This window comes from Pararge aegeria, chromosome 5 (assembly GCF_905163445.1).
Source record: "Pararge aegeria chromosome 5, ilParAegt1.1, whole genome shotgun sequence".
Classification (NCBI taxonomy): domain Eukaryota; kingdom Metazoa; phylum Arthropoda; class Insecta; order Lepidoptera; family Nymphalidae; genus Pararge; species Pararge aegeria.
This window is the reverse complement of record NC_053184.1, coordinates 19,750,341-19,777,408: the sequence shown is the minus strand read 5'-3', so window position 1 is coordinate 19,777,408 and position 27,068 is coordinate 19,750,341. Positions and strand designations below refer to the sequence as shown.

The 27,068-nt window shown below is 36.4% G+C and overlaps 1 protein-coding gene across 1 annotated transcript in view; it reads right to left on the bottom strand.

Annotated features, from left to right (window-relative positions):
* LOC120623675 (neprilysin-4-like) overlaps window positions 1–27,068 on the bottom strand; it is a 77,387-nt gene that overhangs the window by 6,267 nt on the left and 44,052 nt on the right. Inside the window, exons 3-11 of the mRNA XM_039889845.1 lie at window positions 19,103–19,245; window positions 9,279–9,524; window positions 8,400–8,602; window positions 4,542–4,718; window positions 3,982–4,089; window positions 3,391–3,535; window positions 2,710–2,924; window positions 1,418–1,594; window positions 83–186 (exon numbers count right to left, since the gene is read on the bottom strand). Coding sequence (XP_039745779.1) covers window positions 83–186; window positions 1,418–1,594; window positions 2,710–2,924; window positions 3,391–3,535; window positions 3,982–4,089; window positions 4,542–4,718; window positions 8,400–8,602; window positions 9,279–9,524; window positions 19,103–19,245 — 1,518 coding nt within the window. The remainder of the gene's footprint in view (window positions 1–82; window positions 187–1,417; window positions 1,595–2,709; window positions 2,925–3,390; window positions 3,536–3,981; window positions 4,090–4,541; window positions 4,719–8,399; window positions 8,603–9,278; window positions 9,525–19,102; window positions 19,246–27,068) is intronic.

Here is a 27,068-nt window from a genome sequence, read left to right as displayed (position 1 = left end):
AAAGTTTCAAGGAAAAAAATAATTTTAAGAAACTTAATTCCTGCTTTGGATATAAAAGGTAATAATTTATATTTCCACTCACCTGTCTCTGTCAGGTTTTTTTCGAAGGGTTTCCAGGGATTTTTTCACAGTTGCCTGCGTCAGTTTCAGGTAAGACTTGAACAAGTCTCCTTCCACTACTTCCACCTGAAAAATTTAAAAAAACATACGTATAACCGTATGGGAATTGCAACTCTGTATTGTTACCTCCCTGGCGTTACAGTGAGAGCTGTGAATTTAAGAAGGAGGTTTCGGGTTCGATCCTCGGCAGAGGCAATTTAGGAATTTATAATGACTGAATTTCCTCTGCTCTGGTCTAGTGGGAGGCTTTGGCCGTCGCTAATTACCACCCTACCGACAAAGTCGTGCCTCAAAGCAATTAAGTGTTCCGGTGTGATGTCGCGTAGAAACGTATGACTACCATACTCCCTAATAGGTCAGCCCGATATCATCTTAGACTACATTATCACTTACCCTAACTCAACGGGATATGATGGGCTAAGTACTAAAATTGTCAAAGCTTGTGCGAAATTTTTGGCACTTCCTTTAAGTGACATTATAAACTTGTCATTCACAGAAGGTGTCTTTCCTAATAATTAAAAAAAGTAGCACCACTCATGCTTGCTTTGCCTTAACGAGATATGTTTTAGAAAGTTTAAACACTGGTCACAATGTGGTATCAAAATTACAGGTACAATAAACTTCCGGACTGTCAAAAAAATCTACCACTAGTAAAATTCAAGCGAACAATTTTTGATACTCTCAACAAAAAAAAACTATTATAGTGTAAAAGAATACCTTAGTGACAGCAATATACCTACTTAGTTAACTTTAATAACTGTATAACAACATTTGTAATTGTATTATTTGCCTAATTAATTTAAAATGACATTATTACTTATTTCTGATTGACCCTCTGTTTAATGAAATGTGTTCTTGTTATGTACTCACAATTTGGCAAATAAATAAATATTATTATTATTATTATTATTACCACCAGGTGACATTGCAGTCAATGGCTAGCTTGTAGTAGAGTAAAAAAAACTCAATTGCGCAAGAGAGACGAGGTCATGGTGCATAATACAGATCATACAACGTCTTTTTTTATAAATAAAAGCGAGCAAGCTAACACGCATAACCCCCTATTAAAATTATGGAAACACTGCCGATAGAAGCTTGTAAAAAAATCTGCATGTGTGTTAAAATCATGTTTTGATAAAACGGAATGTCAAGAAATTCAGCCATCTAGGTTTTTGATAGCATAGTGCAATCAGTCATACGAGTGAATTAATGTCTTTCGAACCTAGGTTATGTATATCTGGATCGATTCATATTATATTAAAATTGTATTTTTTGCTGCAATGAGGTTTCAACTTACGTGTTGGTAGTGCTTGTCCAGATCCTCATGAGTGAGAAGCCAGGAAGGGAAGCCTACGAAGGTGCGAATGGCGCTCAGTTTCCTCAACGTAGTAGCCCTGGTACTAGCATCCATCCACGGCAAGTCTTTGGTGGCCGCGGCAAACGCCTCGCGGACGTCTTCTATCATCTCAATCGCCTGAAATTAATTAGTTCAGTTTAACTCTTCTTTCTGGCATTGCAATTTAAATTGGAGAAGAGGTTCTTGGAGAGGATCTTAGAGCCGAGTCAGCTCAAACAGTTATTTTAGAAACACATTTACAGTCTTGAGATTTACTATGACGGTAAATGTGGTTCTTGGTACGGAGTTTTAGAGGCTTCATCATATCAACCCACTACCGGCTCACTACTCCTGGTCTCCTCCCACAATGTGAAGGGGTTAAGGCCGTAGTCCACCACGCTGGCCCAGTTCCAAAAATTCTATCAATATAATGTGATCGAACGAAATATGGTTTAACCCACAAGTACTTAGTAACTCAGATAGTGTGGCGGTATGGAAGAGGAGTTGCATGGCAGATTCTACAAGGCCCTTTCGGGACCGGATGTAAATCAAATCGCATCTGTATCCTGGTTAGAGTTCGGTGACCTATTTGGGGAAACCGAGGGTTTTGTCTGTGCAATTATGGACCAAGTCATCAAGACGAGAAACTACCGGAAATACATTATGAAAAATGGCACTCTAGCCATATGTCGAGCGTGTCATCGCCCTCTGGTGAGTCCCTCAGGGATAAAGTTTCCGAGTGTTCTCATCTTGCTAACGGCGAATACTTGCACAGACATAATCAAGTAGCCAGGATAGTTCATCAAACTCTTGCTCTTCGGTTTGGCCTATTCGATATTTTAAGATGAGCAAGGTCCAAGTATTTAGATACTTTTTCCTTTTAAGCTTTCACCAGATTATCGTCATGTGATGTGGAATGTTGAGTCGACCGTTATTATTCCGATCGTCGTTTCAGTCAATGGTCTTCTCACGAAAAGCCTCGACCAACATCTTAAGAAGCTTTCGCTTAGTTGTTGGATCAAGAGTCGGATAGAGAAGGCAGTAGTTCTAGAAACGGCACATATTGTGAGGAGGTTTCTCACTCTGGAGCCCTGACCGCTTATTGCTCGGGCATTCAAAAGCCCCGCAAGCGGAGGGTGGATGTTTTTTCTTATTAATTTTTAATAGTGTTATAATAACTTAAATTTTAAGCATCGTTAAGAATTAAAAAAAAAAATGAAAATCAATAAATGATAGAAACTGGTTTAACTAACCTTTTGTCTAGAAGTCTGGTCAAAATGTCTCTTCACGTACAGGTAACTCAACGCCATACCAAAGTTAGCGTTGACATTAGCGGTACAGCTCTTCCAGCGCGGAGTCCTTTGTTGTAGCCCAAACACCGCCTTCGAGAACTCGAAGCCGAGGTCGCGGAATGCGCTCAAGGTCATCGGGGCGACCGTTGAAAACACACTCCACCAAAGGAATTTCTCTATAAAATTATCAAACGGTGTCAAACTTTATTTACTCCCACATTTGTCATCTAAACGATTTAAGAACTAAGATTTCCTATTTTTTATACCCAGCATAAAACGCGTTCCTTAGAGCATCGAGAGTAGCTTACGTTGTGTTGTAACAGATGGCTTCAATAAGCATAAGATGCCTTATGGCCAAGTGGTGGCCAAAGACATTGGGTGCATATATTAATTGTTAATCTAATACATGAAGTTTTTGCTAACCTTGTAGTTCTCCTCAACTAACTTAACTAACTCATTTGGGGTCCCCAAAGGTTGTTCCTTTCAAGGTCAGGAAAAAGAAAATCCACAAGTTAACATTTCACATATGTCACAGGTTACATATGGCATTGTCTTCTCTGTCGTAACGTTTGCTATTAATTTGTCCAAGAATTTAAATATAATCGACCTTTTATTTTTTAAATAGAACTAAGTTTTACAAACCAATGATGACAGGCTTGGTGTCAGCCAGTAGTGTCGCCAATTTGTGAAGATATGGCAGGTCCATCACGATCACACGGTCTACGTTCTGATCCAAAACTACACTTGTATTGGCGAACACAAGGTCGATGTACTTCTGCCATTTGTGCTGTAAATTAATTGTTCACAATCATAAACGCATTTTGGCATTAGTTAAATTTCTAAATCAAAATTTTGGTCATTATAATTCATACATCAGCTTTTGATTATTGAGGAGAACGGTGGAAGAACTTCTGGTAATTTAGTCTGAGCTACATATGCAACAGACATGATTAATTAGAATTTAAGGAGTTTTCATGGTTTGCCCTTACAATTTTGTTGGTGTACCTTCTTTTTTTCTTAAGTGAAGATAAGAAATTTTATTAATTTTATGGTAACTACGGCATCAATTTGCTACTGTGCCATATAGCAGAAGCCAGAATACGTGTTGCAAGGTTTAATATTTTACTTATTTGGTGATTCTTGTTTATATAAAGGAAAGGAATTCCTGCTTATTTTAATTTAAAGCGTGGATGAGATTCTGCAAAGGTTTGTGAGTTTGATTGTGCCTTTTACCTGATTCCAATGCGCCGGCCCACCGCTGGAGCCTTGGATAAGTTGCGACACGCTCACTTCATGGAACAGGTGCGTACCACTGCGACGAACTTCTACGGGCGTCATTATCTGAAACAAACCACAATTATTAAATATACTATTTTATTTTAATAGTAATAATTGACAGATAAAGCAGATGCCGCCTATAACCAGAGCAACACTTCGCAGGGTATGCGTGGGACACGACCTGCAAAGTGCTGCCCTTTGTGCATCAACCTGAGGTGTAGATCATATTTTTGTAAGTAAATTACAATTATTAGTAGTTAGAGATAACTTCTCTTAACTACAGACTCATGTAATTGACGGAAGTAGGTGTCCCAGGAAATACTAACTTTCATCGATGTCTGATTTATGCAGAAACTAAAGGATTTTTTTATTCGGAAATTACCCTGTGTTAATTCGGTAAAGATACTTATATTATTATTACCATTCTAGCTAGTAAGTTATATTCTAGTGACTCTTCTAAGCCTGTAGTTGGAGGTTTAGGTAAATTAAAGAAATTCTTTCGTAATTTTTCTCACCAAAGCCAAACTAGTGCTGAAACTGATGATATCATCTGCGAAGCTCTCCGCATCAGTGTCGTTGTCGGCTATCTCAATGACAGAGCGTATGTACTTGTGGTACTGTTGCAACTCGTGCGCGAACTGGTCGGGCTGGCGGAGGTAGCGGTCGCTGAAGCCCGGGGTAACTTGCTCCACCTGTATATACGAGAGTAAGATTTTGAGCGTGTTGCCGGTGTTGATTTATGGCTACGAAACGTGGACGTCGGCTGTCTATGGATCTCATAAGATGACTCATGAGTCACTCAACAGGCGATGGAGAAAATTATGCTCGGAGTCTCTCTACGTGATCAAATCAGGAATGAAGAGATCTGTATAAAAATCAGAGTGTTACCGACGTAGCTCAACGAGTCGTGGAGCTGAAGTGGCAATGGGCGGAGCACATAGCTAGGAGAACCGATGGACGTTAGGGTGCCAAGGTGCTGCAATGACATCCTCACATCGGTAATCGCATCATAGACCCCCCACGAGATGGACATATCGAACGAGTCGCAGAGAGGCGTGTTATGAAATCCCTTCAAAAGACAATATTTCCAACAGTGAATGTCCATTTGTTCGCGATGTTATTTTGAAAAAGATTTTTCCTTTTCGCAATATTATTAATATAAGCTCTGCAGCGTAATGCGATAATGAAGATGTAAAAATTACATATCAATAAAACATATAATAAATACCTACTACTAAATGGATATGGATAATTAATGGATGAAAATTACAAAGTTAACTTAACGTTTGCACTTATTGGTATGAATATTATCGTTGTTTGCACTGATTACGGATGATTTACTGATGTCCGTGAAGATGTTCATATGCTCTATAACTTTAACTATAATTTATCAATAAAATAGTGTTAAGTAAAGGATCAAGAACACGTTTTTCAAGATTGTCTCTTAATATTTTTGTATGACATTAATTTTTTTTCTTTTAGTTGATTAGCACACCAACAGAATAGTTATCAATGATAAAATGAATGATGTAGGCAGAGACAAAACCGATGATTTTAGAACTTTAAAGTACTTAGGTAATTACTGTAGTGTTGCTACTCATATAATACGTTGTTTTAGTTTTAATCCAGCTGGTAGATCCTTCTTTGAGCATGTTCTAACATACAAACAAACTACCTATCTAGCATTGTAACATTATTAAAATTATGCATATTCAACGTGTAACCGAAATACGAAATACTTTTAAGGATGAATAAGTATAGGTATTTCATAAGGAATCGCCCTTTAAAAATATTAAATTAAAAGAAGCATGTTTATTTTTCCATGCAAATCATTCTAAATGTTTACTCATAACCCTATTAAAGATAACTGACTGATACGCGCATAGTACCTACGCTACGTGATACCTACCTAATAAAGTTACAGGTGTCACAAGATTTTTATTTCGCATGTGATGTTAGGGCTGTATCTGATTTCTTTCAGTAAAAAAATGGCAGTGGTTTACTCAAAAACTTTAACCGTTTCGTTTAGGTACTCAGGGAGAGTAAATAAGTAATATTTCGGTTTTCATTAAGACGTTACATATTTAGTTTCACCTGACCTTTAAATAATCCTTCTAGTGCAAAAATATAGATTATAAAATTATTACATTTCATATTCCATTCGTGATTTCCTTATTGCGATTACCTTACGATTTTAAATGGGAACGGATTCCGCGGTGCGGCGTCACGAAGAAGATGATCCACCTCCGCATGATTTCGCTGATACGGATCTTTCATTTGTTATTTATATTATGACATTATCTTACGTTCGCACAAACGTTAACTCGGTCGACAAAAAGTTTCTATCCTCATTATCAACCCATTGCCAGCCAACTACAGGGAACGGTTACCTCTAGAGGATGGGTTTAGGACGCAGTCAACCACGGTGGCTCAGTGCGATTAATTGGTAGACTTCACGCGCCCTTAAAACATTATGGAGAACTCTCAAGTCTCAGCCACGCAGGTTTCTTCGCCACGTTTTCTTCACTGATAACCGATAGCGCCGGGGATCGATCTAGGTCCCCCAAAAGGAAAGCCGATCTAACAGCTAGCCTATCACCGCTTTGTATTAAGAAAAAGATCATACAGAAAAGTATTTTTTATTGAGCGTCGTGTCTATTTTACGGTTGATGGCTTCTTCGTAGTTACAAGAAAAATATCGCGTCCCTCAAACGTAGGATCGAGAGCAGCGCCAATATTGTTCTGAAGGTTTTAGCTGACAAGCAGGATAGTGTAGTAAACACACACAGCATTAATTATATTACCTAACATAGGTATTAAGTTAATTGTGAACTAACACATGGACTTTTGTAGTCTAAAATAAATGCAATACATACATTTACGGTTTTCCATAGCTGGCTACAATGGGGCGCATTTGTATTGCAATATGTTTTGATATATGTCAACGGGATACAAATTAAAACGACTATGCAAGTTTTGATCTAGTTATTGCATTACACAGATATTTTAGAGCAGGTAGATAAGGTTTTCTTAAATCGTAAACCTGTAATTCATGAAATAAGATTGTGGGCTTAGAAGGCATGTTAAGACACAAAGTTTGGAGGTCACTAGACGTGAATTCGATGTTACGATTAATAACCGAAAGATTAACGTCACCAGACCCGTCAACAATATCTTCGCTGACACCTTTTGTGTTAATTGTTTTGAAAGCCTGCACATGTTCTTTTTTGCGTATCACGGACTCCATAACTGTATGCTAATTCATCGAAAGGCGTCGTTAACTGATTTAGAAATAAATATTGGAGACATTGACTTTGAAAAATGAAGGTCTAATTTGCATATATTTTAAACAAAATCATTAAATTTTGAATCATAGGTATAAATAAATATTAATCATAATATGCAGATATCGTGAAAGTGGTTTTCTCTCGAAAATCATAAAATATTGTGGGTCAACCAGTTTTATTGTAAACATTTTTGATTTATTAAACTTTAACAACGTCAAACTTGATAGATAGAACTCAACCAATATACGTTCACTTGCGCGATTCACAATAAGCACATCTGAAACCTCTTCATAAAATATTTCGAAAATTGAAAGATCGACTTTACTTTATTTACCATTTTCACTGGAAAATAAATCTTCAACTCTCCAAGTAACCTACTCTTCGAGTCTTCATTATCAGCCTTGTCCAAGACTGGAACAAGTCCATATGTCTACTTACTTCTCTCATGGAAAATACAGAGTTTTAAAGTCCATATTAAGTGTTTACAAATCGACGTAAATTGGTACTTAGGCTGACAGTTAAAATATTAAAATGGATTTATTTTTTTATTCTCGCACTGGGCCAGCGTGGTGGACTAACCTTAACCCTTCTCATTCCGAGAGGAGACCCGTACCCTATAGTGGACCGATAATGGGTTTATATGATAATGATGGTGATGATTATTTTAGGATATATAAATTATTCATCTTAAAAGGGTCAGAGAGGGAAATATGGTTTATTTATTAGAGGCGCTAAAGTTGGAAAATATTACACACACAAAAGAATATTTTTGCATTTCTTTTGGTGATCTTTTCTTCAACCAATAGCCTTTTTCGGTCCATTGCTGGACTAAAGGCCTCCCTCTGGTCTCCTCCCTCCTCCCATGGTTAGGAGGTTTTCCCCATTATCACCACGCTAAGCACACTTTGGCTATCGCAGAAGACTGTAGTAGTAGCACAGTGGATGATGCAACCCATTTTCCGTTATTTCCTTAGTCGCCTTGTACGGCACCCGCGAAAACAGGAAAGGTGGTGACAACTGTATTCTGAGCAGTGATCTGCCGCAAGCATCTTTTCTCGCTACAAACCTTTAAGTAAATCCTCTTACCACAACTCGATTTATGCTGGTGTTCCTGACATCCTCGGCCACCTGTACACTGAGCAGCACGTTGAGGCCCAGCAAGCGCCGGCTCATGCCCGCGGTCGCCTCCCAGCTGAAGAAGTCGCTGGGCTCGGAGGGCGGGCGGGCAGGTAGCCCGAGGGATACAAGAAGGTCCTCGATCGGCTTGATGCCAGCTTTTTCTAATTTGTCTGTTGATTAATAAAGCTTACATTGAGTGCATACTTTGATGTCTCTAAACAAGTTCAAAGTTTATATAAAAAGTAAGCTTATAGACAATTCCTATTATAATATTAAGGATTACTTCAACGATAAAATAGCTTGTGAGTGAGTTGAGTTATTGCTCTAACTTCATAGCTAGATATTAATTGACTGTGAGGAGGTGATAACATAAAAAAATCCCAGCTAAGTTTGTTTTGGGCTTTTCTAAGACCAGGGCGCGTTTGGAACCCTTGTAGCTTTAGGTTTCAGTTGTCGAACGAAGTTATCGTCATTACACGACATGTGGGTAACCTTATGTTAAGTCATCACCGCCGCCCATGAACGCGAACGCATTTATGGTGAACGCTTAGAACTTCTGCTAAATGGTATGAAGTAACTAACCGTTTGTTCGAGACACCATTCCAAAGTGGAGTGGTTTTTGATGCTTCAATATTCGTGTCATAGGTTTCTGTATGTTCTTAATTCTGTGGTTCTGCGGAATTGCAGGAATATAATCCTGTATTCGCCTCGTACGAAAACCGCAGAAAGAGGAGGGGTAGTGAGAACGGTATACAAATCTGCTGTCATCACATGGCAATACACTTGGTGTCGACTTACTCTTTTAAAATACTTTAGCTTGTGAATGAAATTAATAGTTTCACTTACCCACGTCAACACAAGTGCGGTACAAAGCCTTCGCTTTCGACACACTCGTGGGTATGCTGGCGTTGCTCTTGTCTTCGAGCAGCTCCCTGAGGTCGGACACCAGCCGCTCCCGGAGGATCGCGAGCTGGTCCCAGGACGTCGCCCACTCCGGCACCGGATTCTTCTCGATCCAGCCGCCGCAAGCGAACTCGTAGAAGTCATCGCAGGGGTCAACGCTCTTGTTCAATGCGGCGAGAACTCGCGCAGCTGTACAGTAAATTCATTAATAATAATATTAATAATAAGAATTAAGAATTAAAATGCATGTGTGTACGTGTGTGTTTGTGTGTAAATTTTGTTGTTTTAATTTTAATTTGTAATTTGTTTTATTTAAATTAGATATTCTTATGAAATATTTTCTCTGTACCCTCATAATCGTAATCTTTTAGCCCAGATTTAATGTTCCAGCGTTGTGGGTACATTAATATCCGGAACATTAAGCTGAGTCAGAACCTTTTTATTGGCACGACACATCATAGACTTAAGCTATTAATAATTAAGTACAAAATTTTTAAGTTACTCCGTATGTGAGTCTGTTTGTGTTGTTCTGGTAAATAAACAAATTCTATTCTATTCTATTCTAATTTCTCTAATGGTCATGTATTTTAAGGAACCTTTTTTTAGAGGTTGTATAGGTAGGGTGCAAGAAAGAAAGATTGAATGAATGAATAGGTACACTTTTATTTCACACCACATAAAAATACAGGAAAAAATATAGAAAAACTAGTTGACACGATGTACATAATTAGACGGCCTTATCGCTACAAAGCGATCTCTTCCAGGCAACCGATGGCGTAAAGCACTGCTCAAGATGAGAGGTAGGTTGTGCATATAAATATATGAATAAATACATACATAAATTATATATATAGTATATAATAAAATGCTACACAGCATTATATTATACATACTAATAATTAATATACAATTAATAAATATGAAAAAAAAAAGATAGCAATGTGTCATCTCTCGTTTCAAATGTATCTCATTGTAATATGGACCTTTGAAGGTGTCGATCGAAACTGCAACGTTTCCTACTAGATGGTCGCTATAAGACTGATGTGAAAGGCAAAAATCCAAATTTCGGCAGCGACGGTAGGAGAGCCGTAGCTCAGGCCGCGATTGCCCGAGAGTAGCAGGTTCAAATCCCATCGATTCCGAAAATTTTTATATGTATTTTAAATTTATAAAAATATAGTCAATACCCAAACAAAACAGAAGAAAACAATAGAAAAGAAAGATTACAATTATTTAGCATCAATATCCTGTGACAGTCCACTGCTGGGCTAAAGGTCTGTCCTAATAGGAGGCTTTGCCGATAATCGCCACGCTGGGCAGACGGGTTGGTGGTCGCAGTAGATGCTAGTAGCACTAAGAACGCTGCTGCTCGCTCTCCGCTATATTTCCTGAGTCGCCTCGTACGACACCCGCGGATAGAGGAGACGTGGCAACTGTATTCTGATCTCATCAATAATAACTCCGGCTAAATCATTCAGAGGAGACTTACTAGTCTACCGTGCAATAACAATCCCTATCCCTACTTCCCTACTAATATTATAAATGTCAATGTAAGTTTGTTTGTTAAGCTTTTACGCAAAAACTACGTAACCGATCTTCATGAAACTTTGTACACATATTTATGGAAGTGTTAGAAGTAATATAGGATACTTTTTATCCCGACATTAAGCTCGGTTCCTTAGGGAGAGGGGATGAAAGTGTTTGACGATTTTACATCATAACTTCGACAAATTGTAACCAATTTAAATAATTATTTTGTACTATAGAGGTTATAATATGTATTTCATTTTGCCCAAACTTTGTGTAGATCTGTTGAATGTGGTTGGAGATAGAGGACAGAACTCCTCAGCGAACAGCAGTAAACCCCTCATTTAAGGCTTAGCGATACTGAATACTTTAAATTATTTTAGAACTACAACTAAATTGAATGCCACATCAAAAAACAAAATCAAACGCAGACGAAGTCGCGGGCAACTTCAATGTGCATTCAATGTTATTACTAATTATAGAAATATTGAAACATATATGGAGGTTTCATCATCATCATCCGCAGCCTTTTAACGTCCCACTGCCTAAGCCTCGTCTTTCATCTTAGGGTGTACGGTTTTAGAGCACAGATAAGTGGGCTTTAAAGACTTCTATCACAAGTAGGTAAGTGATAATATCCGGGACCGACAGAGTAACGTGCTCTCCGAGGCAAGGGGGTGTGCACCGGGATTGTGATCCGTAGTTGTACATGCTAAATGCTTCGTTGGCATTTTACAATTGTTTTAATAATTATGGAATGTTCTTGAAAGGTAAGTTATTGCTAAAATAAAAGTTATTTTAAAACTTCATTGGAATATAATGTTACAGTATTTAATTAATGATTGAGTAGATTATTTGAATTTTTTTTCTGCATTTCTTTTAAATACCTTGATAAAAACAAATTACCATGATCGATAGGTAGGTTGTTTGTGTATGTATATGTGTTTATGATCGCAAAGAATGTACTTAAATGTTTTTTAAACATTAAGTTAGATTTAATTAAATACACACAATACTAATGAATACTTTAGTAATTATAATACGCACGTGTAAGTTTCTATAAATTAAATAAATTATTATTTTTTTATAAAATATATTAAATTGAACATAATTGAATTATTTTGAATTGTAATTAGAACGAGTCATTAATTAAAAGAATATTTAGTAATTGTAATTGGTTTGAGACACGGGGCTGCGGCGTCAAAGCATCACGAAGTTAATTTGTCCATTGCATCATGGAGTCCACGTGGTGACCTACGTCGTACCACTACGTGTTAGGAACCCGCGTGTATAAAACTTTCTGCGCATCTATCTAGGTCTAATCACTAATACATAGATATGCACAAACGTATGACCCTTTTTAGACGCTTTATATTAGTTAAATGAAAATCGCATAGTATAAACAATACTATGAACAAAAACATTTTGAAACATTTACCCATTAGGTAATACAATACGTTTTCGAGTCTTTTTCGTTCGAACTAGAATTTTTAGTATCCATCTACGACAGAACTAAAATGCTATAACCGAAAATCAAAACTTTCAAATCGATACGATGACAACGATATGATATTATGTTTCTTGCTCACGTACATAACTGTTAATGACGGCCGGTTGGCGCAGTGAGCAGCGACCCTGCTTTCTGAGTCCAAGGACGTGGGTTCGATTCCCACAACTGGAAAATGTTTGTGTGACGCACATGGATGGTTTTTCCAGTGTCTGGGTATTTATGTTTACTGTGTATATTATAAGTATTTATTTATATTATTCATAAATATATGCATCAGTCATCTTAGTACACATAACGTAAGCTACGCTTACTTTGGGGCTAGATGGCGGTGTGTGTATTGTCGTAGTATATTTATACATATTTATTTTATCTGTATCTTTAAAAATTGCTATTATTACATGAGAAATATTCTTTTTTTAACAAGACATGTAAAATTTAACTTTAATATATCTATACAATTTTGCTTTGTTAAATAAATAGCTTCTCAGGAAACGTATTTTAATGAGAACATATTTTAAAAGATCAATGCGTGACGAGATATCAGATTAGCATAAAAATCATACGGATTTTGGCTGGTTGTGACGGATTAAGAGCAATCGTATACCATGGGTAACGCTTTTATCCAATATACCTTCTTATTATGTAGTAAATTCAATAACTATACTGCCCTTAGTCACCTTATACATAATGTATGCAAACGTAAAGTAGAAATGGCGCAGTAATATTTGACCTGATTGAAGCAACACGTGGAATTTACAACAAGGATAATACGAAAATTATTAGGTACATATGTGTAATTATCTATTACATTTAAATGCAAATTATAACTGGGAACATGCGCCAGTAAAATGTATAAAAACAGTTATTAAAAGTGGTGATTTTATCGAACCACGCACCATCCTTTGTTGTGGATATCCGATATATCTACAACTGTGGATTATGAGAATAATGTTTATTTATTTAAGAGCACTAACAACATGCATATTACACGTTTTTTAAACATAGCACACACACGAACACATGGGACTGATATGCACGTCAATGACAAGTGCACATAGCATTGACAAAGCGTCATATAAACATATACATACAAAGGACATATATACCGAGGTGGGTAAGTATAGTATTTATAATAATTATCAAACACGTAATAAAAATACGGTGTGTAATCGCTTTAAGACTAGAGGGCCAAAGGCGCCTGTGCGAATGTCTACGAGATCCAAATTCTTCAATCAAGTGATTGTGGGAACTGTCAAATTGGGTCACGCTCATACGCACACATATACCTACACGAGTGAATGTAATTCAAAATAATATCAACAAATTAGTGTTGTATATATTTTAGGAGAATTTATATGAAAAATGGAAATTACCATAATTTCGTTAAATCCCATGCCCGATTTAACGAAATAATGGTGTTCATTTTTATAGTTGGTGTCCCAGTAGTTACCCTTTCGAACTTGCCTTGTGTACATGTAAAATAAACTATCAACCTACTCTTATATAAAGTTACTTCTGCAATAACTTTAAGTTCAGCAGATCTAGTTTTAGGAAATCAATTGTAGTTCTAGAGCACAATTTATGTTACCTAAGACTGTAGGGTAACATTTTTCTACAGGGCCAAGGGCGCCTGTGCGCCTGAGATCCAAAATCTTCAATGAAGAGATTGTGGAAACTTAATTCTTCGGATTTGAATTGCGATGCTCTTATCAGTTTTACTAACAAACTTTGGGGTGAGTTGGTACCTATTTGTTTCACAAGCTATAATAGTGGATATATTATATTTACTATCGCATCAAAAGAGGATAAACAAACATGTTGTCAGTTTGCCGAATAAAAAATGGGGGGACTAAAAAAATACATTTAACATTAACTACTCTAATTTGTAGTTATACATAACGTTTAACTAGTGACTCTAAACTCTTTATCCGGGATTGTGCGTACGTAACATAACATTAATCAGATTCAAGATAATAATTATATTACCACAGATTTTATAGCTTGTGTAGCTAAATATAAGAAGATACATAAACAATAAATAAACAATTTGGTTGTTATATATATGTATCTACTTACATTTTTTTATTAGCTTACAAAAATTGAGGATTGGGAATGTAATGTGCTTAGTTAACATTCCATAATTCTTCAAAGAAGCACTTTTGAAACATCACGTCTATCTGTTTTTTATGTAATAATCCTTATGCTGAATTAGATGAATTCTTTTGCTTGCAATGTTTCCATTATATTGTAATTTTTGTTGGAGTGGGACAAGTTTTTAATTCTTGGTCAGATTTCCTTATTTTGGGTTTCCATAATCTGTTTTGATCTTTAATAGATAAAGCAGGACATAAAAAACAAAGTGCTTACTATAAAAACATCTATAAATACTCTTGGCAAATATCTATAAAAACATAGCCGTTTTTATAGATATTTGCCGTTTTATTATTTACCGTTACAAATCTTGAATCATATCTAGAAAGCTTAATTTTCGTCTGTATTTAGAAATCAACGCGATCGGAGCAGCTTTTTATGTAACAAAAGATGCTTAAAATTAAAAGTATCAAAACCATCTTAATTATATGAAATAACTCGAGAAAAGAGTTCTTTACATATATGTTTATACATATTATGTATTATTAGTATGTTATGTATTAGGTTGGGAAAAAAGTTTCTTCGCATTTAAAAAAAAATTCAAAACATTTTTTAATATAGTTTATTTACATTTAACTAGAGTATGTAGGTACCATTCGGTTCGATGACTTTTTGCCATCTTGTAGGTAGGGACATAATCCCATTGCTATATAAATTTTGGGGCTTCTGATCAAAAAACCGCGACAAGTAGTTTTGGCAGTCCTCTCGTGATGTTAACCCGACACTGCCTAAAGAATTCTGAAGAGACCGAAACAGGTGAAAATCTGAAGGTGCAAGGCCAGGACTATACGGTGGATGCATTAACACCTCCCAGCCAAACTCTCTTAATATTTGCTGAGTGGCTAAAGATGTGTGAGGTCTAGCGTTATCATGATGAAAAACCACACCCCTTCTGTTGATTAATTGCAGCCGCTTTCTCTGAACTTCTTGCTTTAATCTCATCAATTGTTCGCAGTAGAGTACAGAATCGATGGCCTGGTGGTAACAGCTCATAATGAATAATGCCCTTCCAATCCCACCAGACACACAGAATGACGTTCTTGTCGTATATGATCCACTTCTCATCACCAGTTATCTGCTTCTTCAAAAATGGTTCGGTTTCATTACGTCGTAATAAAGCATCACAAATGAGTACACGGTTCAATAGGTTTCTTGAATCTAATAAAGACATTCGATTCGCTCATCTTTACAGTACGAAAAACATATAAACATCACACATTTTCCTAATTTGAATTTGGAATTATCTTCTGTAAAATTTATACTTTTAATGATACCAAAACCAGCCAGTTACAAATTGTATAGTCAAAGATATTTTATTATAAGTTCATACTATAATGCGAAAAGACTTTTTCCCCAACCTATTAGGTATATCTATTTGTTTTTAAATTGAATGTTGCTATATATCACGTTTTCCGTACCTAATATGATTCATCAACTTAAGGTTGTCTCGAGATTATCGCTTCAAGCGATAAGGCCGCTTTTGCGCATATTTGTTAGTTTACTTACAAATAAAAAAAACATTGAATACACACATAAACATAATTAATTTTTAAAGTCATTTAAAAACCGTTCTAACGTAACTCAGCGTTTTTATCTTCTTTAAGTAATTAATAACTTACTTGTAAAAAAGGTGCTTTTAAAGAGATAGTTCTTTTTTTTTTTAGATTTCGATTATTATAAATCTTAATAAATTATAACTAAAACTAAACTAAAATACTTAATAAATTATTATTACTAGTATATTCGAGTTTTAAACAGTGATTTGAACGAAACATCTTAAAAGGTGTTGCAAAGTATAGCAGGTAGAACATAAAAAGAGCGCGGTGGACCGTCGTAGTCAAAAAGTTTAAACTATTTTTTTGTTTATAGGAATATTTAACAATTGCAACTTTTGTTATTGCAAATGTATTTTATCTTATGATGATAACAGAGACATTAGTTTTGAAATCAAACTCAGAAACACCTCAGGGTGAAAAACTCAAACGTGTTATTAGCACCAACACCTCGCCGAAATGAAAACCAAAGTTATTTGTATGTTAAATAAGATAATTTGTATTGTGTAAATTAAATTTTGTTTGTGTAGGTACTCTAGTCTTTTGTATAGAGTAACGGAGGGATACAATTTATTGCATGAAATAGATTTAAAGATTCTGAGAGTGCTTCTTATTACGCGCTAGCTGTTTAGCCTAAACCTAACCCTGCGCCTGCGTTTGTGTAATTAGGGTAGGCGAGGCGCTTATTCGCATGAATCTAATTTTATATTATCTCTAAAACCAGCGCCTTATACTCGTACCTAAGCTATAAGGCCGCCTAATGTATCACACTTCTCTGTTTCTAATTTTCTTGTTGATGTAATTCAGCGCTCTTTTTACGTGACACGACCTTTATGGAGCAAGTTTTTATGGAATTATGTTTTATCACAGATCTCAGTTTGAAGGTTCACAGCATCATGCCCGCCGTGCGGTTCACTTTGAACCCTGCTATTAAATTAGACGCTTCGTGTTAAAGTACGTGATTCAAAGTAATCATAATATCTTACAATTATTATGATGATATTTTTTTAAAACGTGATGCAGAATAATATACATTCGAATGCTATTATTATTTTATCTAGCTAATTACTTGTAATTGTAGTTCGGTACAGTCGTAATCTATTTAATCTTTTACTCGCAAAATAAGGATACACCTTTTTAAATAAAACGGTTGAAACGCGAAATAAGTAAGTAATTTAATAGGTTGTTCGATAATAACGTTTCTGTTGTGTTGAGACTGGATTTGAACAATTGACTTTTCGGATTTCAAGCCATCCCAGTACTGATGAGCTATTAAGGTTTCGTTTATTTGACAAATGTAATTTTTTTAATATGTCGTTATTATTTTTAGTGTGACCACAACACTTTTATTATTTTGAATCAAATCAAAAGAATATAATAAAGAGGTGACGAAAATTCCTGAAATATTGTAATAGCCAAAACGCGTAATAGCAGATCTGCTAATACACTTACCTGTTTCAACACACAATTCGCTAACGCACGGCAGCTTGTCGCCCTCAGGCACGGGGGAGGAAAACACATTGAAAACAAAAAGGCTTAATGCCAATAATAATCTGGAGGCTGGCTCCATTTGAAGGACAAGTGATCTTATCGGAGAGCGAATTCTAACTGAGCCTCGAGTGTGAGATTTAGTAAGTCGTCCATCGGAATTGGCGCCTGATTATTTGTATGACTAACCTACTGAGGTAGCTGCGAGAGCGTAGAGATTTAATTAAATCGGAATCAACTTTATTTGAAGAGACAAGGTTTCACATCTTTCTGAGTACGTAAAGAACACAACATATCGGTATCAATCGAGGTGAGAAATTGACTTACATATGAATCCTTATAGCGGTGCGCAAAGCTCTAAGACTATACATACATATTAATAATTAAAAAACAGTACATATTATAAATAAATAAATAAAATAAACTAACACATTTCCTTACGGTAAAATAAATAATACTAAAACTATATATAATAATGATAACGGTACAGAAAGTAAATATGGAATATGATATTTAATAATTGGTAGAACTTCGACTTTACTTTCGGGAATCCCAGCACTTTTCCAAGTTATGTGCGTTTAAAGCAATTAAAATATCAGTTGCTTCCACGGTTAAGGAAAACATCGTGAGGAAAACTGCATACTTGAGAGTTCTCCATAATGTTCTCAAAGCCAGCGTGGTGGACTACGGCCTAACCCCTTTCATTGTGGGTGACCCGTGCCCTGTAGTGGGCCAGTAATGGGTTGGTATGATGTTGATGTTGTTGTTGTATGATGTGCACATTGAGTTTAGGCCGGTGCTGTGAGTTTTTAATTTAGATGGCGGTAGGACGAAGTTTGCGCATGCGCCGCAATGTATCATGCGTGTCTTTTAAAATATTTAGGATTTTCTAGTATATATATGCAAGGCAGGGTTAATATTTTTAGCGATCTAAAACAGAGGCGCACAGCTTTCCGTGTTTTTAATCTATTTATATATATTCTATAAAAGAGAAAGTGTGTGGGTATGTTCCGTATAGGCTCCGAATTTTAGGGAATCTCCGGATTGACCTGGCGAGTAATCCTGTAAAGTTTGGTGACGATCGGAGCACTCCTATTTTTGAACTGTCAAACTGTCTAATACAGGTTTTATTTACTATGATGATATTCTATTGTTGGGTGTACATGGGTGTAGATAATGATCTTCACCCGCTCGAGAAGAGAATGAATACGGAGAGAAATAAATGATTTAATATATTATGAGACTAAAATTAAAAATTTAATGATGTAAGTTTATTGTTTAAATAAAATAAAGCAAAATCTAGCCCAGCGAAGCGGGCTGGGTACGCTAATATTTTATATAACACGAAAGCAATTTTTGTAGTACAAAAAGATGATGTGCCTCTGTACTATTTCCCCATAATAGGACACTGCTCTGTTTGTGTAGATTTACTTGGACGGTATAGATTAAGACTCCTCGATTGTGTACGAATTTTTTGTACTAAGTCTACAGGATAGTGGCGAGACAGCAGGTTGTGTGGGTGAAGTGTTGTCTCTCACCGGTGCCGACGCAGACCTCGCTGAGGCAGGGAAGCGGGCTGCGGTACTCCGTCAGCACCAGCACCGCGGTGTAGACTCCCAGGGCGACGAGGGACAGCCCTAGTGCCGCGATCAGCACCGACGAACAACGCACGGTGCGCTCCCTGTAACAAACACACGTAGCTTAAAAAACCAGTCGAGTAGCTCAGAGTAATGATAGTTATACAGAGGTCCGACGAAGTCATCTAGACAGAGCAACTTGAGGTACGGTCGAGTGGTGCGCGGGGAAGAAAGGATCACACTACGGGCACGGCAACGGCTAGCAATGGACGGATAAAATGTCGCGATGCTTTGTAGACTATTCAACAAACTGGTACCAGTGCGATCCCTGTCGCGGACCTCTAATGTTTCCGTGTTATTTGCGTTTTAAATTTTAAACAATTAAAATATCACTTGGTTCAACCGTGGAGGAAAACATGCGAAAGGCGTGTGTAGTCTATCAATCCGTACTTAACCAGTGTGGTGGACTACTGACTAGACCCTTCTCATTCTGAGAGGAGACCGTTGCTTATAAGTACCTATGATTATTTTAAGAAAATACTATTTCCTGTATTATAACTTTGAGGGTGCAGTGCAGCAATGACATCAATCGAGCATACAAAGCGAGTTTTGTTTTAAATTCACAGAACAGTATTCGACGGCCATACGCAGGCGCAGTGGGCAGCGACCCCGCTTTCTGAGTCCAAGGCCGTGGGTTCAAATCCCACAACTGGACAATATTTGTATGATGAACATGAATGTTTTTCAGTGTATGGGTGCTTATCTATATATAATAAGTATTTATGTATACTATTCATAAAAATATTCATCAGTTAACTTAGTACCCATAACACAAGCTACGCTTACTTTGGGACTAGATGGCGATGTGTGTATTGTCGTAGTACATTTATTTATTATTATTTATTTATTTTCTCATAGGAGGGATACACCCACCATTCTGCTCCAATGCATGTTGGCGGGCTGACCTGGAGACCTGTTACTACCAGGAGGACATACTGAGGATGATGCTGATGAAAATAAAAGGTCTACGTAAACATAATTAGATATGTACGTATCGTTATCGTCATTTCCGCTAAGATAGAGTATTCTACATAAATGGTTATTGTACGTCATAAATTATATACACCTGTAGCAACTATTCAATGAAAATAATATTCCTTATGGGAAAAAGCAGAATAAAACTTCCCCATGATATTGACATCTAGGTAGGTAGTAACGCCTACCTTTTACTTTTACTACAGTTGAAATGTAACATTTTTTTTTCTTTTGCTCTTTTTTGTGTTAGTTTAGCTAGTTTTGTTCTATAGTATATATTGTCAACATTTTTAATATTATTTTATACTTATATAATTTAAGTATTTGTTTTTTTAATAATATCTAGGGAACAGTTATCACTTACAGGTATACACAACATTGAAGTAAGTCCGGTTAGAAATAATTATATTAAGTTTAAAGCAAACAAAAAAAAGGATAAAAGAATTAATATTAAACAAATCTCTGAGTTTAATTTCGTTTTAAAGCTAAATAAAGTGTCTTTATTCATGGTCTTAAAAGAATTAAATTTATAACACAAAAATCGCACACGAGTGTGTTACTTTTAATCTATCATATTGCTATTTAAAAAAAAATAGAGCTTTCATTCCAAAGGTGTCTGTTTTGCCTTGTATGTGGAGACTTTGCAGTATTTGTAAGCTCACTAGACGAACGTCTGATTTCAAACTCATGTTTGCATTAAATAAGTTTTTAAACTGAGGGTTTAACATAACTGTCATATTCCTAACTGGTTCTCCCGCTACCATCTTAGACTTGCAGTCAAGGGCTAACTTGTAGTTTAAAAAAACTGTCTCTCTCGGAAAGTTTCAACTCGACCAAGGTTGTTCCTCACGTTGCGAATGTAGAGCAATGTCCTCAGACACAATAAAACACGGAGGTGAATGTCGTGCCCATACCAGAGCGCATCTGGTAGGTCACAATTTAAATTGTTTTTTACACACGATGAAATGGAAAGACTATTAATGCGAATAACGTTTGTTTGTAACCTTATTGGGCCGCTTTAATAAATGTAATAAATAAATATACTACGACAATACATACATCGCCATCTAGCCCCAAAGTGAGCGTAGCTTGTGTTATGGGTACTAAGATGACTGATGAATATTGTTATGAAAATTAAGCGTAATTTGCTATACTCCTTTACAATGAATAATTGTTAAGACTTAACAGGTATTTATATTTTTTTTTTGTTTTTTTTTATGTTAAACTTCTACTATCGCATGATGTTCTCTTATGTAGTTACAGCTTTTCAACGCCACCGGTTTCGACTTCGTGTGTTGATTATTTACATCTGATGATTTTTATTTCGTACGATGGCGACCTCTTTGGCGCAGTGGTGAGTACTGTAGTCTTCAGGGCCCACAATTTTATAGCCATTATAGTTTCTCCATTTTCTCTTGTCTGGTGGAAGGCTCTGTCTGTGGATTACAGTGACGATTTTAAGCTTACTTCTCAATTTATTGGATTTTAATTACATAATTTTAATGGAAATCCGCATACAAACGCCTGCTTCTATCCAATATTGACCGTGGCACTTGAGTAGCGTTCCGAACGATGCATGTATGAACCGATTAGAGAAGTACCTATGGGTTCACTGCCATACCCCTAATTACAGCCCGCTACCCTATCTTACCGAAAAGCTCTTGGCGAAATTTGGCACGGGGATTAGAAATTTCCCATTTACGGACGGACCCACAAACGGGCGGATCTTATTAGGGTTCCTTGTGGACTATAGAACACACTACTACGCATGAAAGTTGTATGCTAAGGTTGCAGTATCTTGAGTGCAGTCTACCCGCACTTTCATATTGATTGCAGGCTTCCAAGCGAATGCGTGACGCGGAACGAGGAAAGATAAGTTCACTAAACATAATATTTGCTTTTATCTATAGGTACCTACCTAGGCCTATTACGTAAAGAGTTAAACTATTAAAGATTTCTGAAACTGAGAAAGCTATTATGTATTACTAAGTTAAGCAATCATTCTTGGTGCATTTCAATAATTAGCGATGCACAATTTTTTTTTCTAAATTCAAAAAGTTTTTAAGAAAGGAGGTTTTCTATTCAATGCCTATTTTTTGGTGAGGTTCTCTATCGTACAACCAAGACACGTACATCAAGTACAACAAGATCTTAGAATCTCCCCACTGCTCCAATACATGAATTTGCGAAATAGATTACCACTGATGGAAAAAAAATTGAAAAGGTATAGTCTAAAAAGCCCGATTTTATTTTGATATGGATTTCATGAAGATCTAAAGACACGGAGGTTTGTCTTATTAGGACTACTTATACCTACTCAACCGTTAAAACCTACAAAATAAATTAAACTTGGCTTTGTTTTTGATTATTATTTTTATAATTTACATCGTAATAAAAGAGGAATTATTTTTCATACTTATTACACGTCATATGATTGCAGATAGATTTACAAATAGAAACCCTTATATCTAGTTTCCCGCAGAGTCGCGCCACTGTGTTATCGCGGTTTTCCTGCGCATGCGCATTGTTCTCGGAAAATATTATTGCGTTTACATACTGATGTTTACTACGAATTTACGAAATTATGTGTTTTGATTATGTGCAATTCAAACCTTGAAGAAACCGCACAGCACCTTTTTTTTCACCACGAGTTAGCCCTTGACTACAATATTAAGTACTCCTGGTACTCCTGGTAGTAACTAGTAAGTAATGATGCGGTCTAAGATTTTTGGGTCTAACCTGATAGGGGTAAGGCAGTGATATAAAAGGTGTACGTGGTATCGTGCCGGAACGCAAAATCGATTGGCAGCACGCGGTGGCATGCATAGAGTATGCAGATGGTATAAAATGAAGAAAATCTCCAGTACGAGTTATAAATACTTGTACTTATAGTCAATAGTCAATAGTCATTTATTCATAAATATTAATATTATACGTCACATAGTAATTATTAAATAATAAATTATATCATGCAAATGTATATGAATTCATAAATTCAATATAATATTATTCTATAATAACAAATAAGTAAAGTCAATCTTCACAATATTTTACTTTCCAAGAATTCATTATAACTGTAGAAAGCCTTCTCGACAAGCCAAGTCTTTAGTTTTTTCCTGAATAAATTATTATTTGGTGCATCTCTTATATTACCTGGTATCTTACTAAAAACTTCTGGGCCCATGCCTGTTACAGTCTTTGTTGCCTTTTTAAAGTTGTGTTATTTGGATATAAGTCTATGAGGGTACCGTAAGTAACAATGACTCCTTTTGGCAAACTCGTTTCTGTGCTGTTTGCTTAAACCCTTAAGTATTCATATTGTCATTTCATATCATCGTCATACCCTGCGCATACCCCCTTTAAATTATTATTTAAAATTACTTAATACATTACAAACTTTCCTAACGTGTTTAATAGAGGTAGAATAAAAAAAAGTAGCAGTTTTCTTCTCTCAAAATTTCCAATTTCCTCGTTCAGTCCGCCATCCGGATTAAAAGCAGTAAAACGAAGTTCACTTCACTTCTTTACTTATGTAATTATTCAGTGAGCGAGTAGTTTTTCGGCTTTGTGTATATTGATTATAGGAAAGATTAGGTAGGTGTATTTAGAAACATAGGATGAACACAATAATTGCCAAGTATATAGAGATAGTTGTGCACGCATGACTTTTCCGCAGGATAGCAAGCTTTAACTATTATTACAAAATGTTTGTGTTAATAACTTGGATGGGCCAGATTATAGCAGATGGCTGAACAAAGAAATTTTTAATTTTGAGAGTATATTCATATAAGTGTGTACCAACTACGAAATTATTCACAGAAACAGTTTTATTTGCATAATAAATAAATATACTACGACAATACACACATCGCCATCTAGCCCCAAAGTAAGCGTAGCTTGTGTTATGGGAACTAAGATGACTGATGAATATTTTTATGAATAATATACAGATAAACACCCAGACACTGGAAAACACTTATGTTCATCACACAAACATTTTCCAGTTGTGGGAATAGAACCCACGGCCCTGGACTCAGAAAGCAGGGTCGCTGCCCACTGCGCCAGTCGGCCGTCTATAAGTATCATCATCGGGTAAGTACCATAAATTGCCGGAGATATTTTGTATCATTTATACTTACATAAAAAAACTTCATCTCGGTTATTCCACCATCAAAGACATTCCCAAACAGGGTTTTAAGAGAGGTGGACGGTGGTAAAAATATACCAAAAGCAGAACAACTAATCTGTCTTCAAGCTTTAAGAAGACAAAAGCGCGTGTCCCTTCTGAAGTTGCTTAACCCACTACAAGTAGCCTTTACAGTGGATTGAATAAATGCAGCCTAAGATGGCAGCGGGCTAACCTGTTAGGGAAACTTTTTTAAGGAAAACTCTGTTAAGGAAACGTTAAAATTAAGCCCACACCTCTAATTCGTATCAATGCGCAAATTTACCGGAACGCTAAATCGCCTCCTCATAAAACAGAAAAATTCTAAAGATTGTTGAACTATAAAGAGCAATCTGCTGAGTTTCTTGACTGCTTTTCTCAGTTGAATCTGCCTTCCGAACCAGTGGTAGGTAGAGTCACTACAAATAGACTAGACTTGAAGTTGCAAATGTTGAATGCTGTAAATGACCTAGCAGCCATCTTTCTTCAAGGTTCTAACTAGCCACAGCCGAAGTCTTGAACCAAACAAGATAAAAAAAAATTAGGAAGAAATGAATTCCCGAATTGTCAATGAGTGTTCAATAGTGGGAAAGTACAAAAGCTCATGTGTCATTTCCTCGCAGCTTGTACCTGGATGTTATCGCTTCGAGTTAACGGTGACTGTGAAGTATTAGATATGTATGAGTATGTCCGCTAGTCAGTATTAATCTGCATTCACGTGGCGGGTTGCGCACGCGCCTCGCATAATGCGGAATTATTCATGACTTAAGCTGGGGCTATATGACAATACAAAAATAAAAAGAATCCACATCGTCACCACCGCCCACTACAGGGTACAGGTATCCTGTCAGAATGAGAAGGGTTTAGGCCGTAGTCAACCAGTCAACCAACCAAATGACTTAACAGTCCTTTGAGGCCTCGGATCGAACTGTTTCCCCCTAAGATGCAGGCTGAAGTTTTAACCACGAGGCTATCTCCGCTGTGATACTAAATTAAAAATTACAAGAACCCCGACATGAAAATGTTTTTTTTTCACCGTGGCTCTCGATTATAATCTATCGAGGTAATTCTAAAGATATTATATTAAACCTATACCCCTATGGTTTCTTCACGGCATCGTACCATAACGCTATATCGCTTGAAGGCTTGATTAGTAGGCTGGTAACTAGCCATTATCTTTTTTTTTTATATACACCAGCTCAGATCGGGGAAAATGCAGAATTTATGAATTTCTAAATTTCCCTCGCCGGGGTCGAGCCCAGGACCTTCCATTTATAGGTATACTTACCACTACGCCATAAAAGTTTCATGTTGCTAGTCCTACTAATTATGAAAATTAAGCTTAATTTGCTATAACTCCGCGAAAAGCAGGAGAATCTGTATGGTGTAATTAATAACTTAACAATGCATTCTAAAGTCAACATCTTCTGAGGATGCTCCGGTTTCAGAGCGAAATGTGTGTAGAGGATACATTGCCGAAGATCTATTTGGTGTGGAGTTGGGATTGAAGAAATTATAAATTGCACTATACAAATAAGGAAATTAAACTTATTTTTCGTAATATATCATGGATGTCTGCAAAGTAACGCCTGCTTATATCCAATAGTCCTACTAATGGTTGCAAATTTACTTCTTAAAACTTAATTAGTATTTGCCTACCGCAGTGAGGCCTCAGCTTAAAATGAAAATTAATGCGTGTCGTTACACTCGCTGAGAGTCGTAGTAAATTATTTAATTGTTTACAACTTCCATAGTATATTTATAAATAAATAAATAAATATATCACGACAACGCACACATCGCTATCTAGCCCCAAAGTAAGCGTAGCTCGTGTTATGGGCACTAAGATAACTGTTGAATATTTTTATACATAATATACATAAATACTTAGAATATACATATAAACACACAGACACTGAAAAACATTCATGCTCATCACACAAACATTTTTCAGTTGAGGGAATCGAACCCACGTACTTGGACTCAGAAAGCAGGGTCGCTGCAAACTGCGCAAATCTGCCGTCAAATCTTTATTTGTACGTAGATTAAACCATCTATTTCCTTATTTTAGAGAAAACATGTTTGCAGCCCAAAACCGAAATGATTTTGAAATATAAGTCGGTGGCCAACGCAGTGGTTTATACAGCGGCAGGCTGGCCCGGAATAAAAAGTTTTTTTTACCCGTTTATAGTAGTTGCGAACCACGATATAGGTAACTATGTTTACCCAATTGCTCGTCTTATCTTATGGCAATAGAATGAGTAAATGGTAGACATAATAATTCCGTAGCGCACATGTTGCAACTTATGTTGTACCTAATTCAAATATCGGTAAAGTGGTTGAGTCTAGCAGAGGTCACATACAAACAAACACACTTCACACTCGTATTTATAATCTTACTAGTTGACGCTCGCGATTTCGTTTCGCGATACTTTAGTTTGTGTGCCCTTATCTCTGACCCGTGAACTACCACTGTGCAAAATCGAGTCGATCTCTTGGTCTGTGAAACACAAAAAAAATCTATCACACGGGAGCCGTACATTTTTCCGGGATAAAATGTTACCTATGTGTTGTTACAGACTATGCCTGCCTACCTGTGTTCATGATAGGATGTCAAATTCCTACATCCTATCATAAAGACATTCAATCTTTATGATAGTACCTCTGTTGTCTAATGTTCCCGAAATGCTGTATCGACCGTAACAAGTGGAGGCGAAAATGTATCAT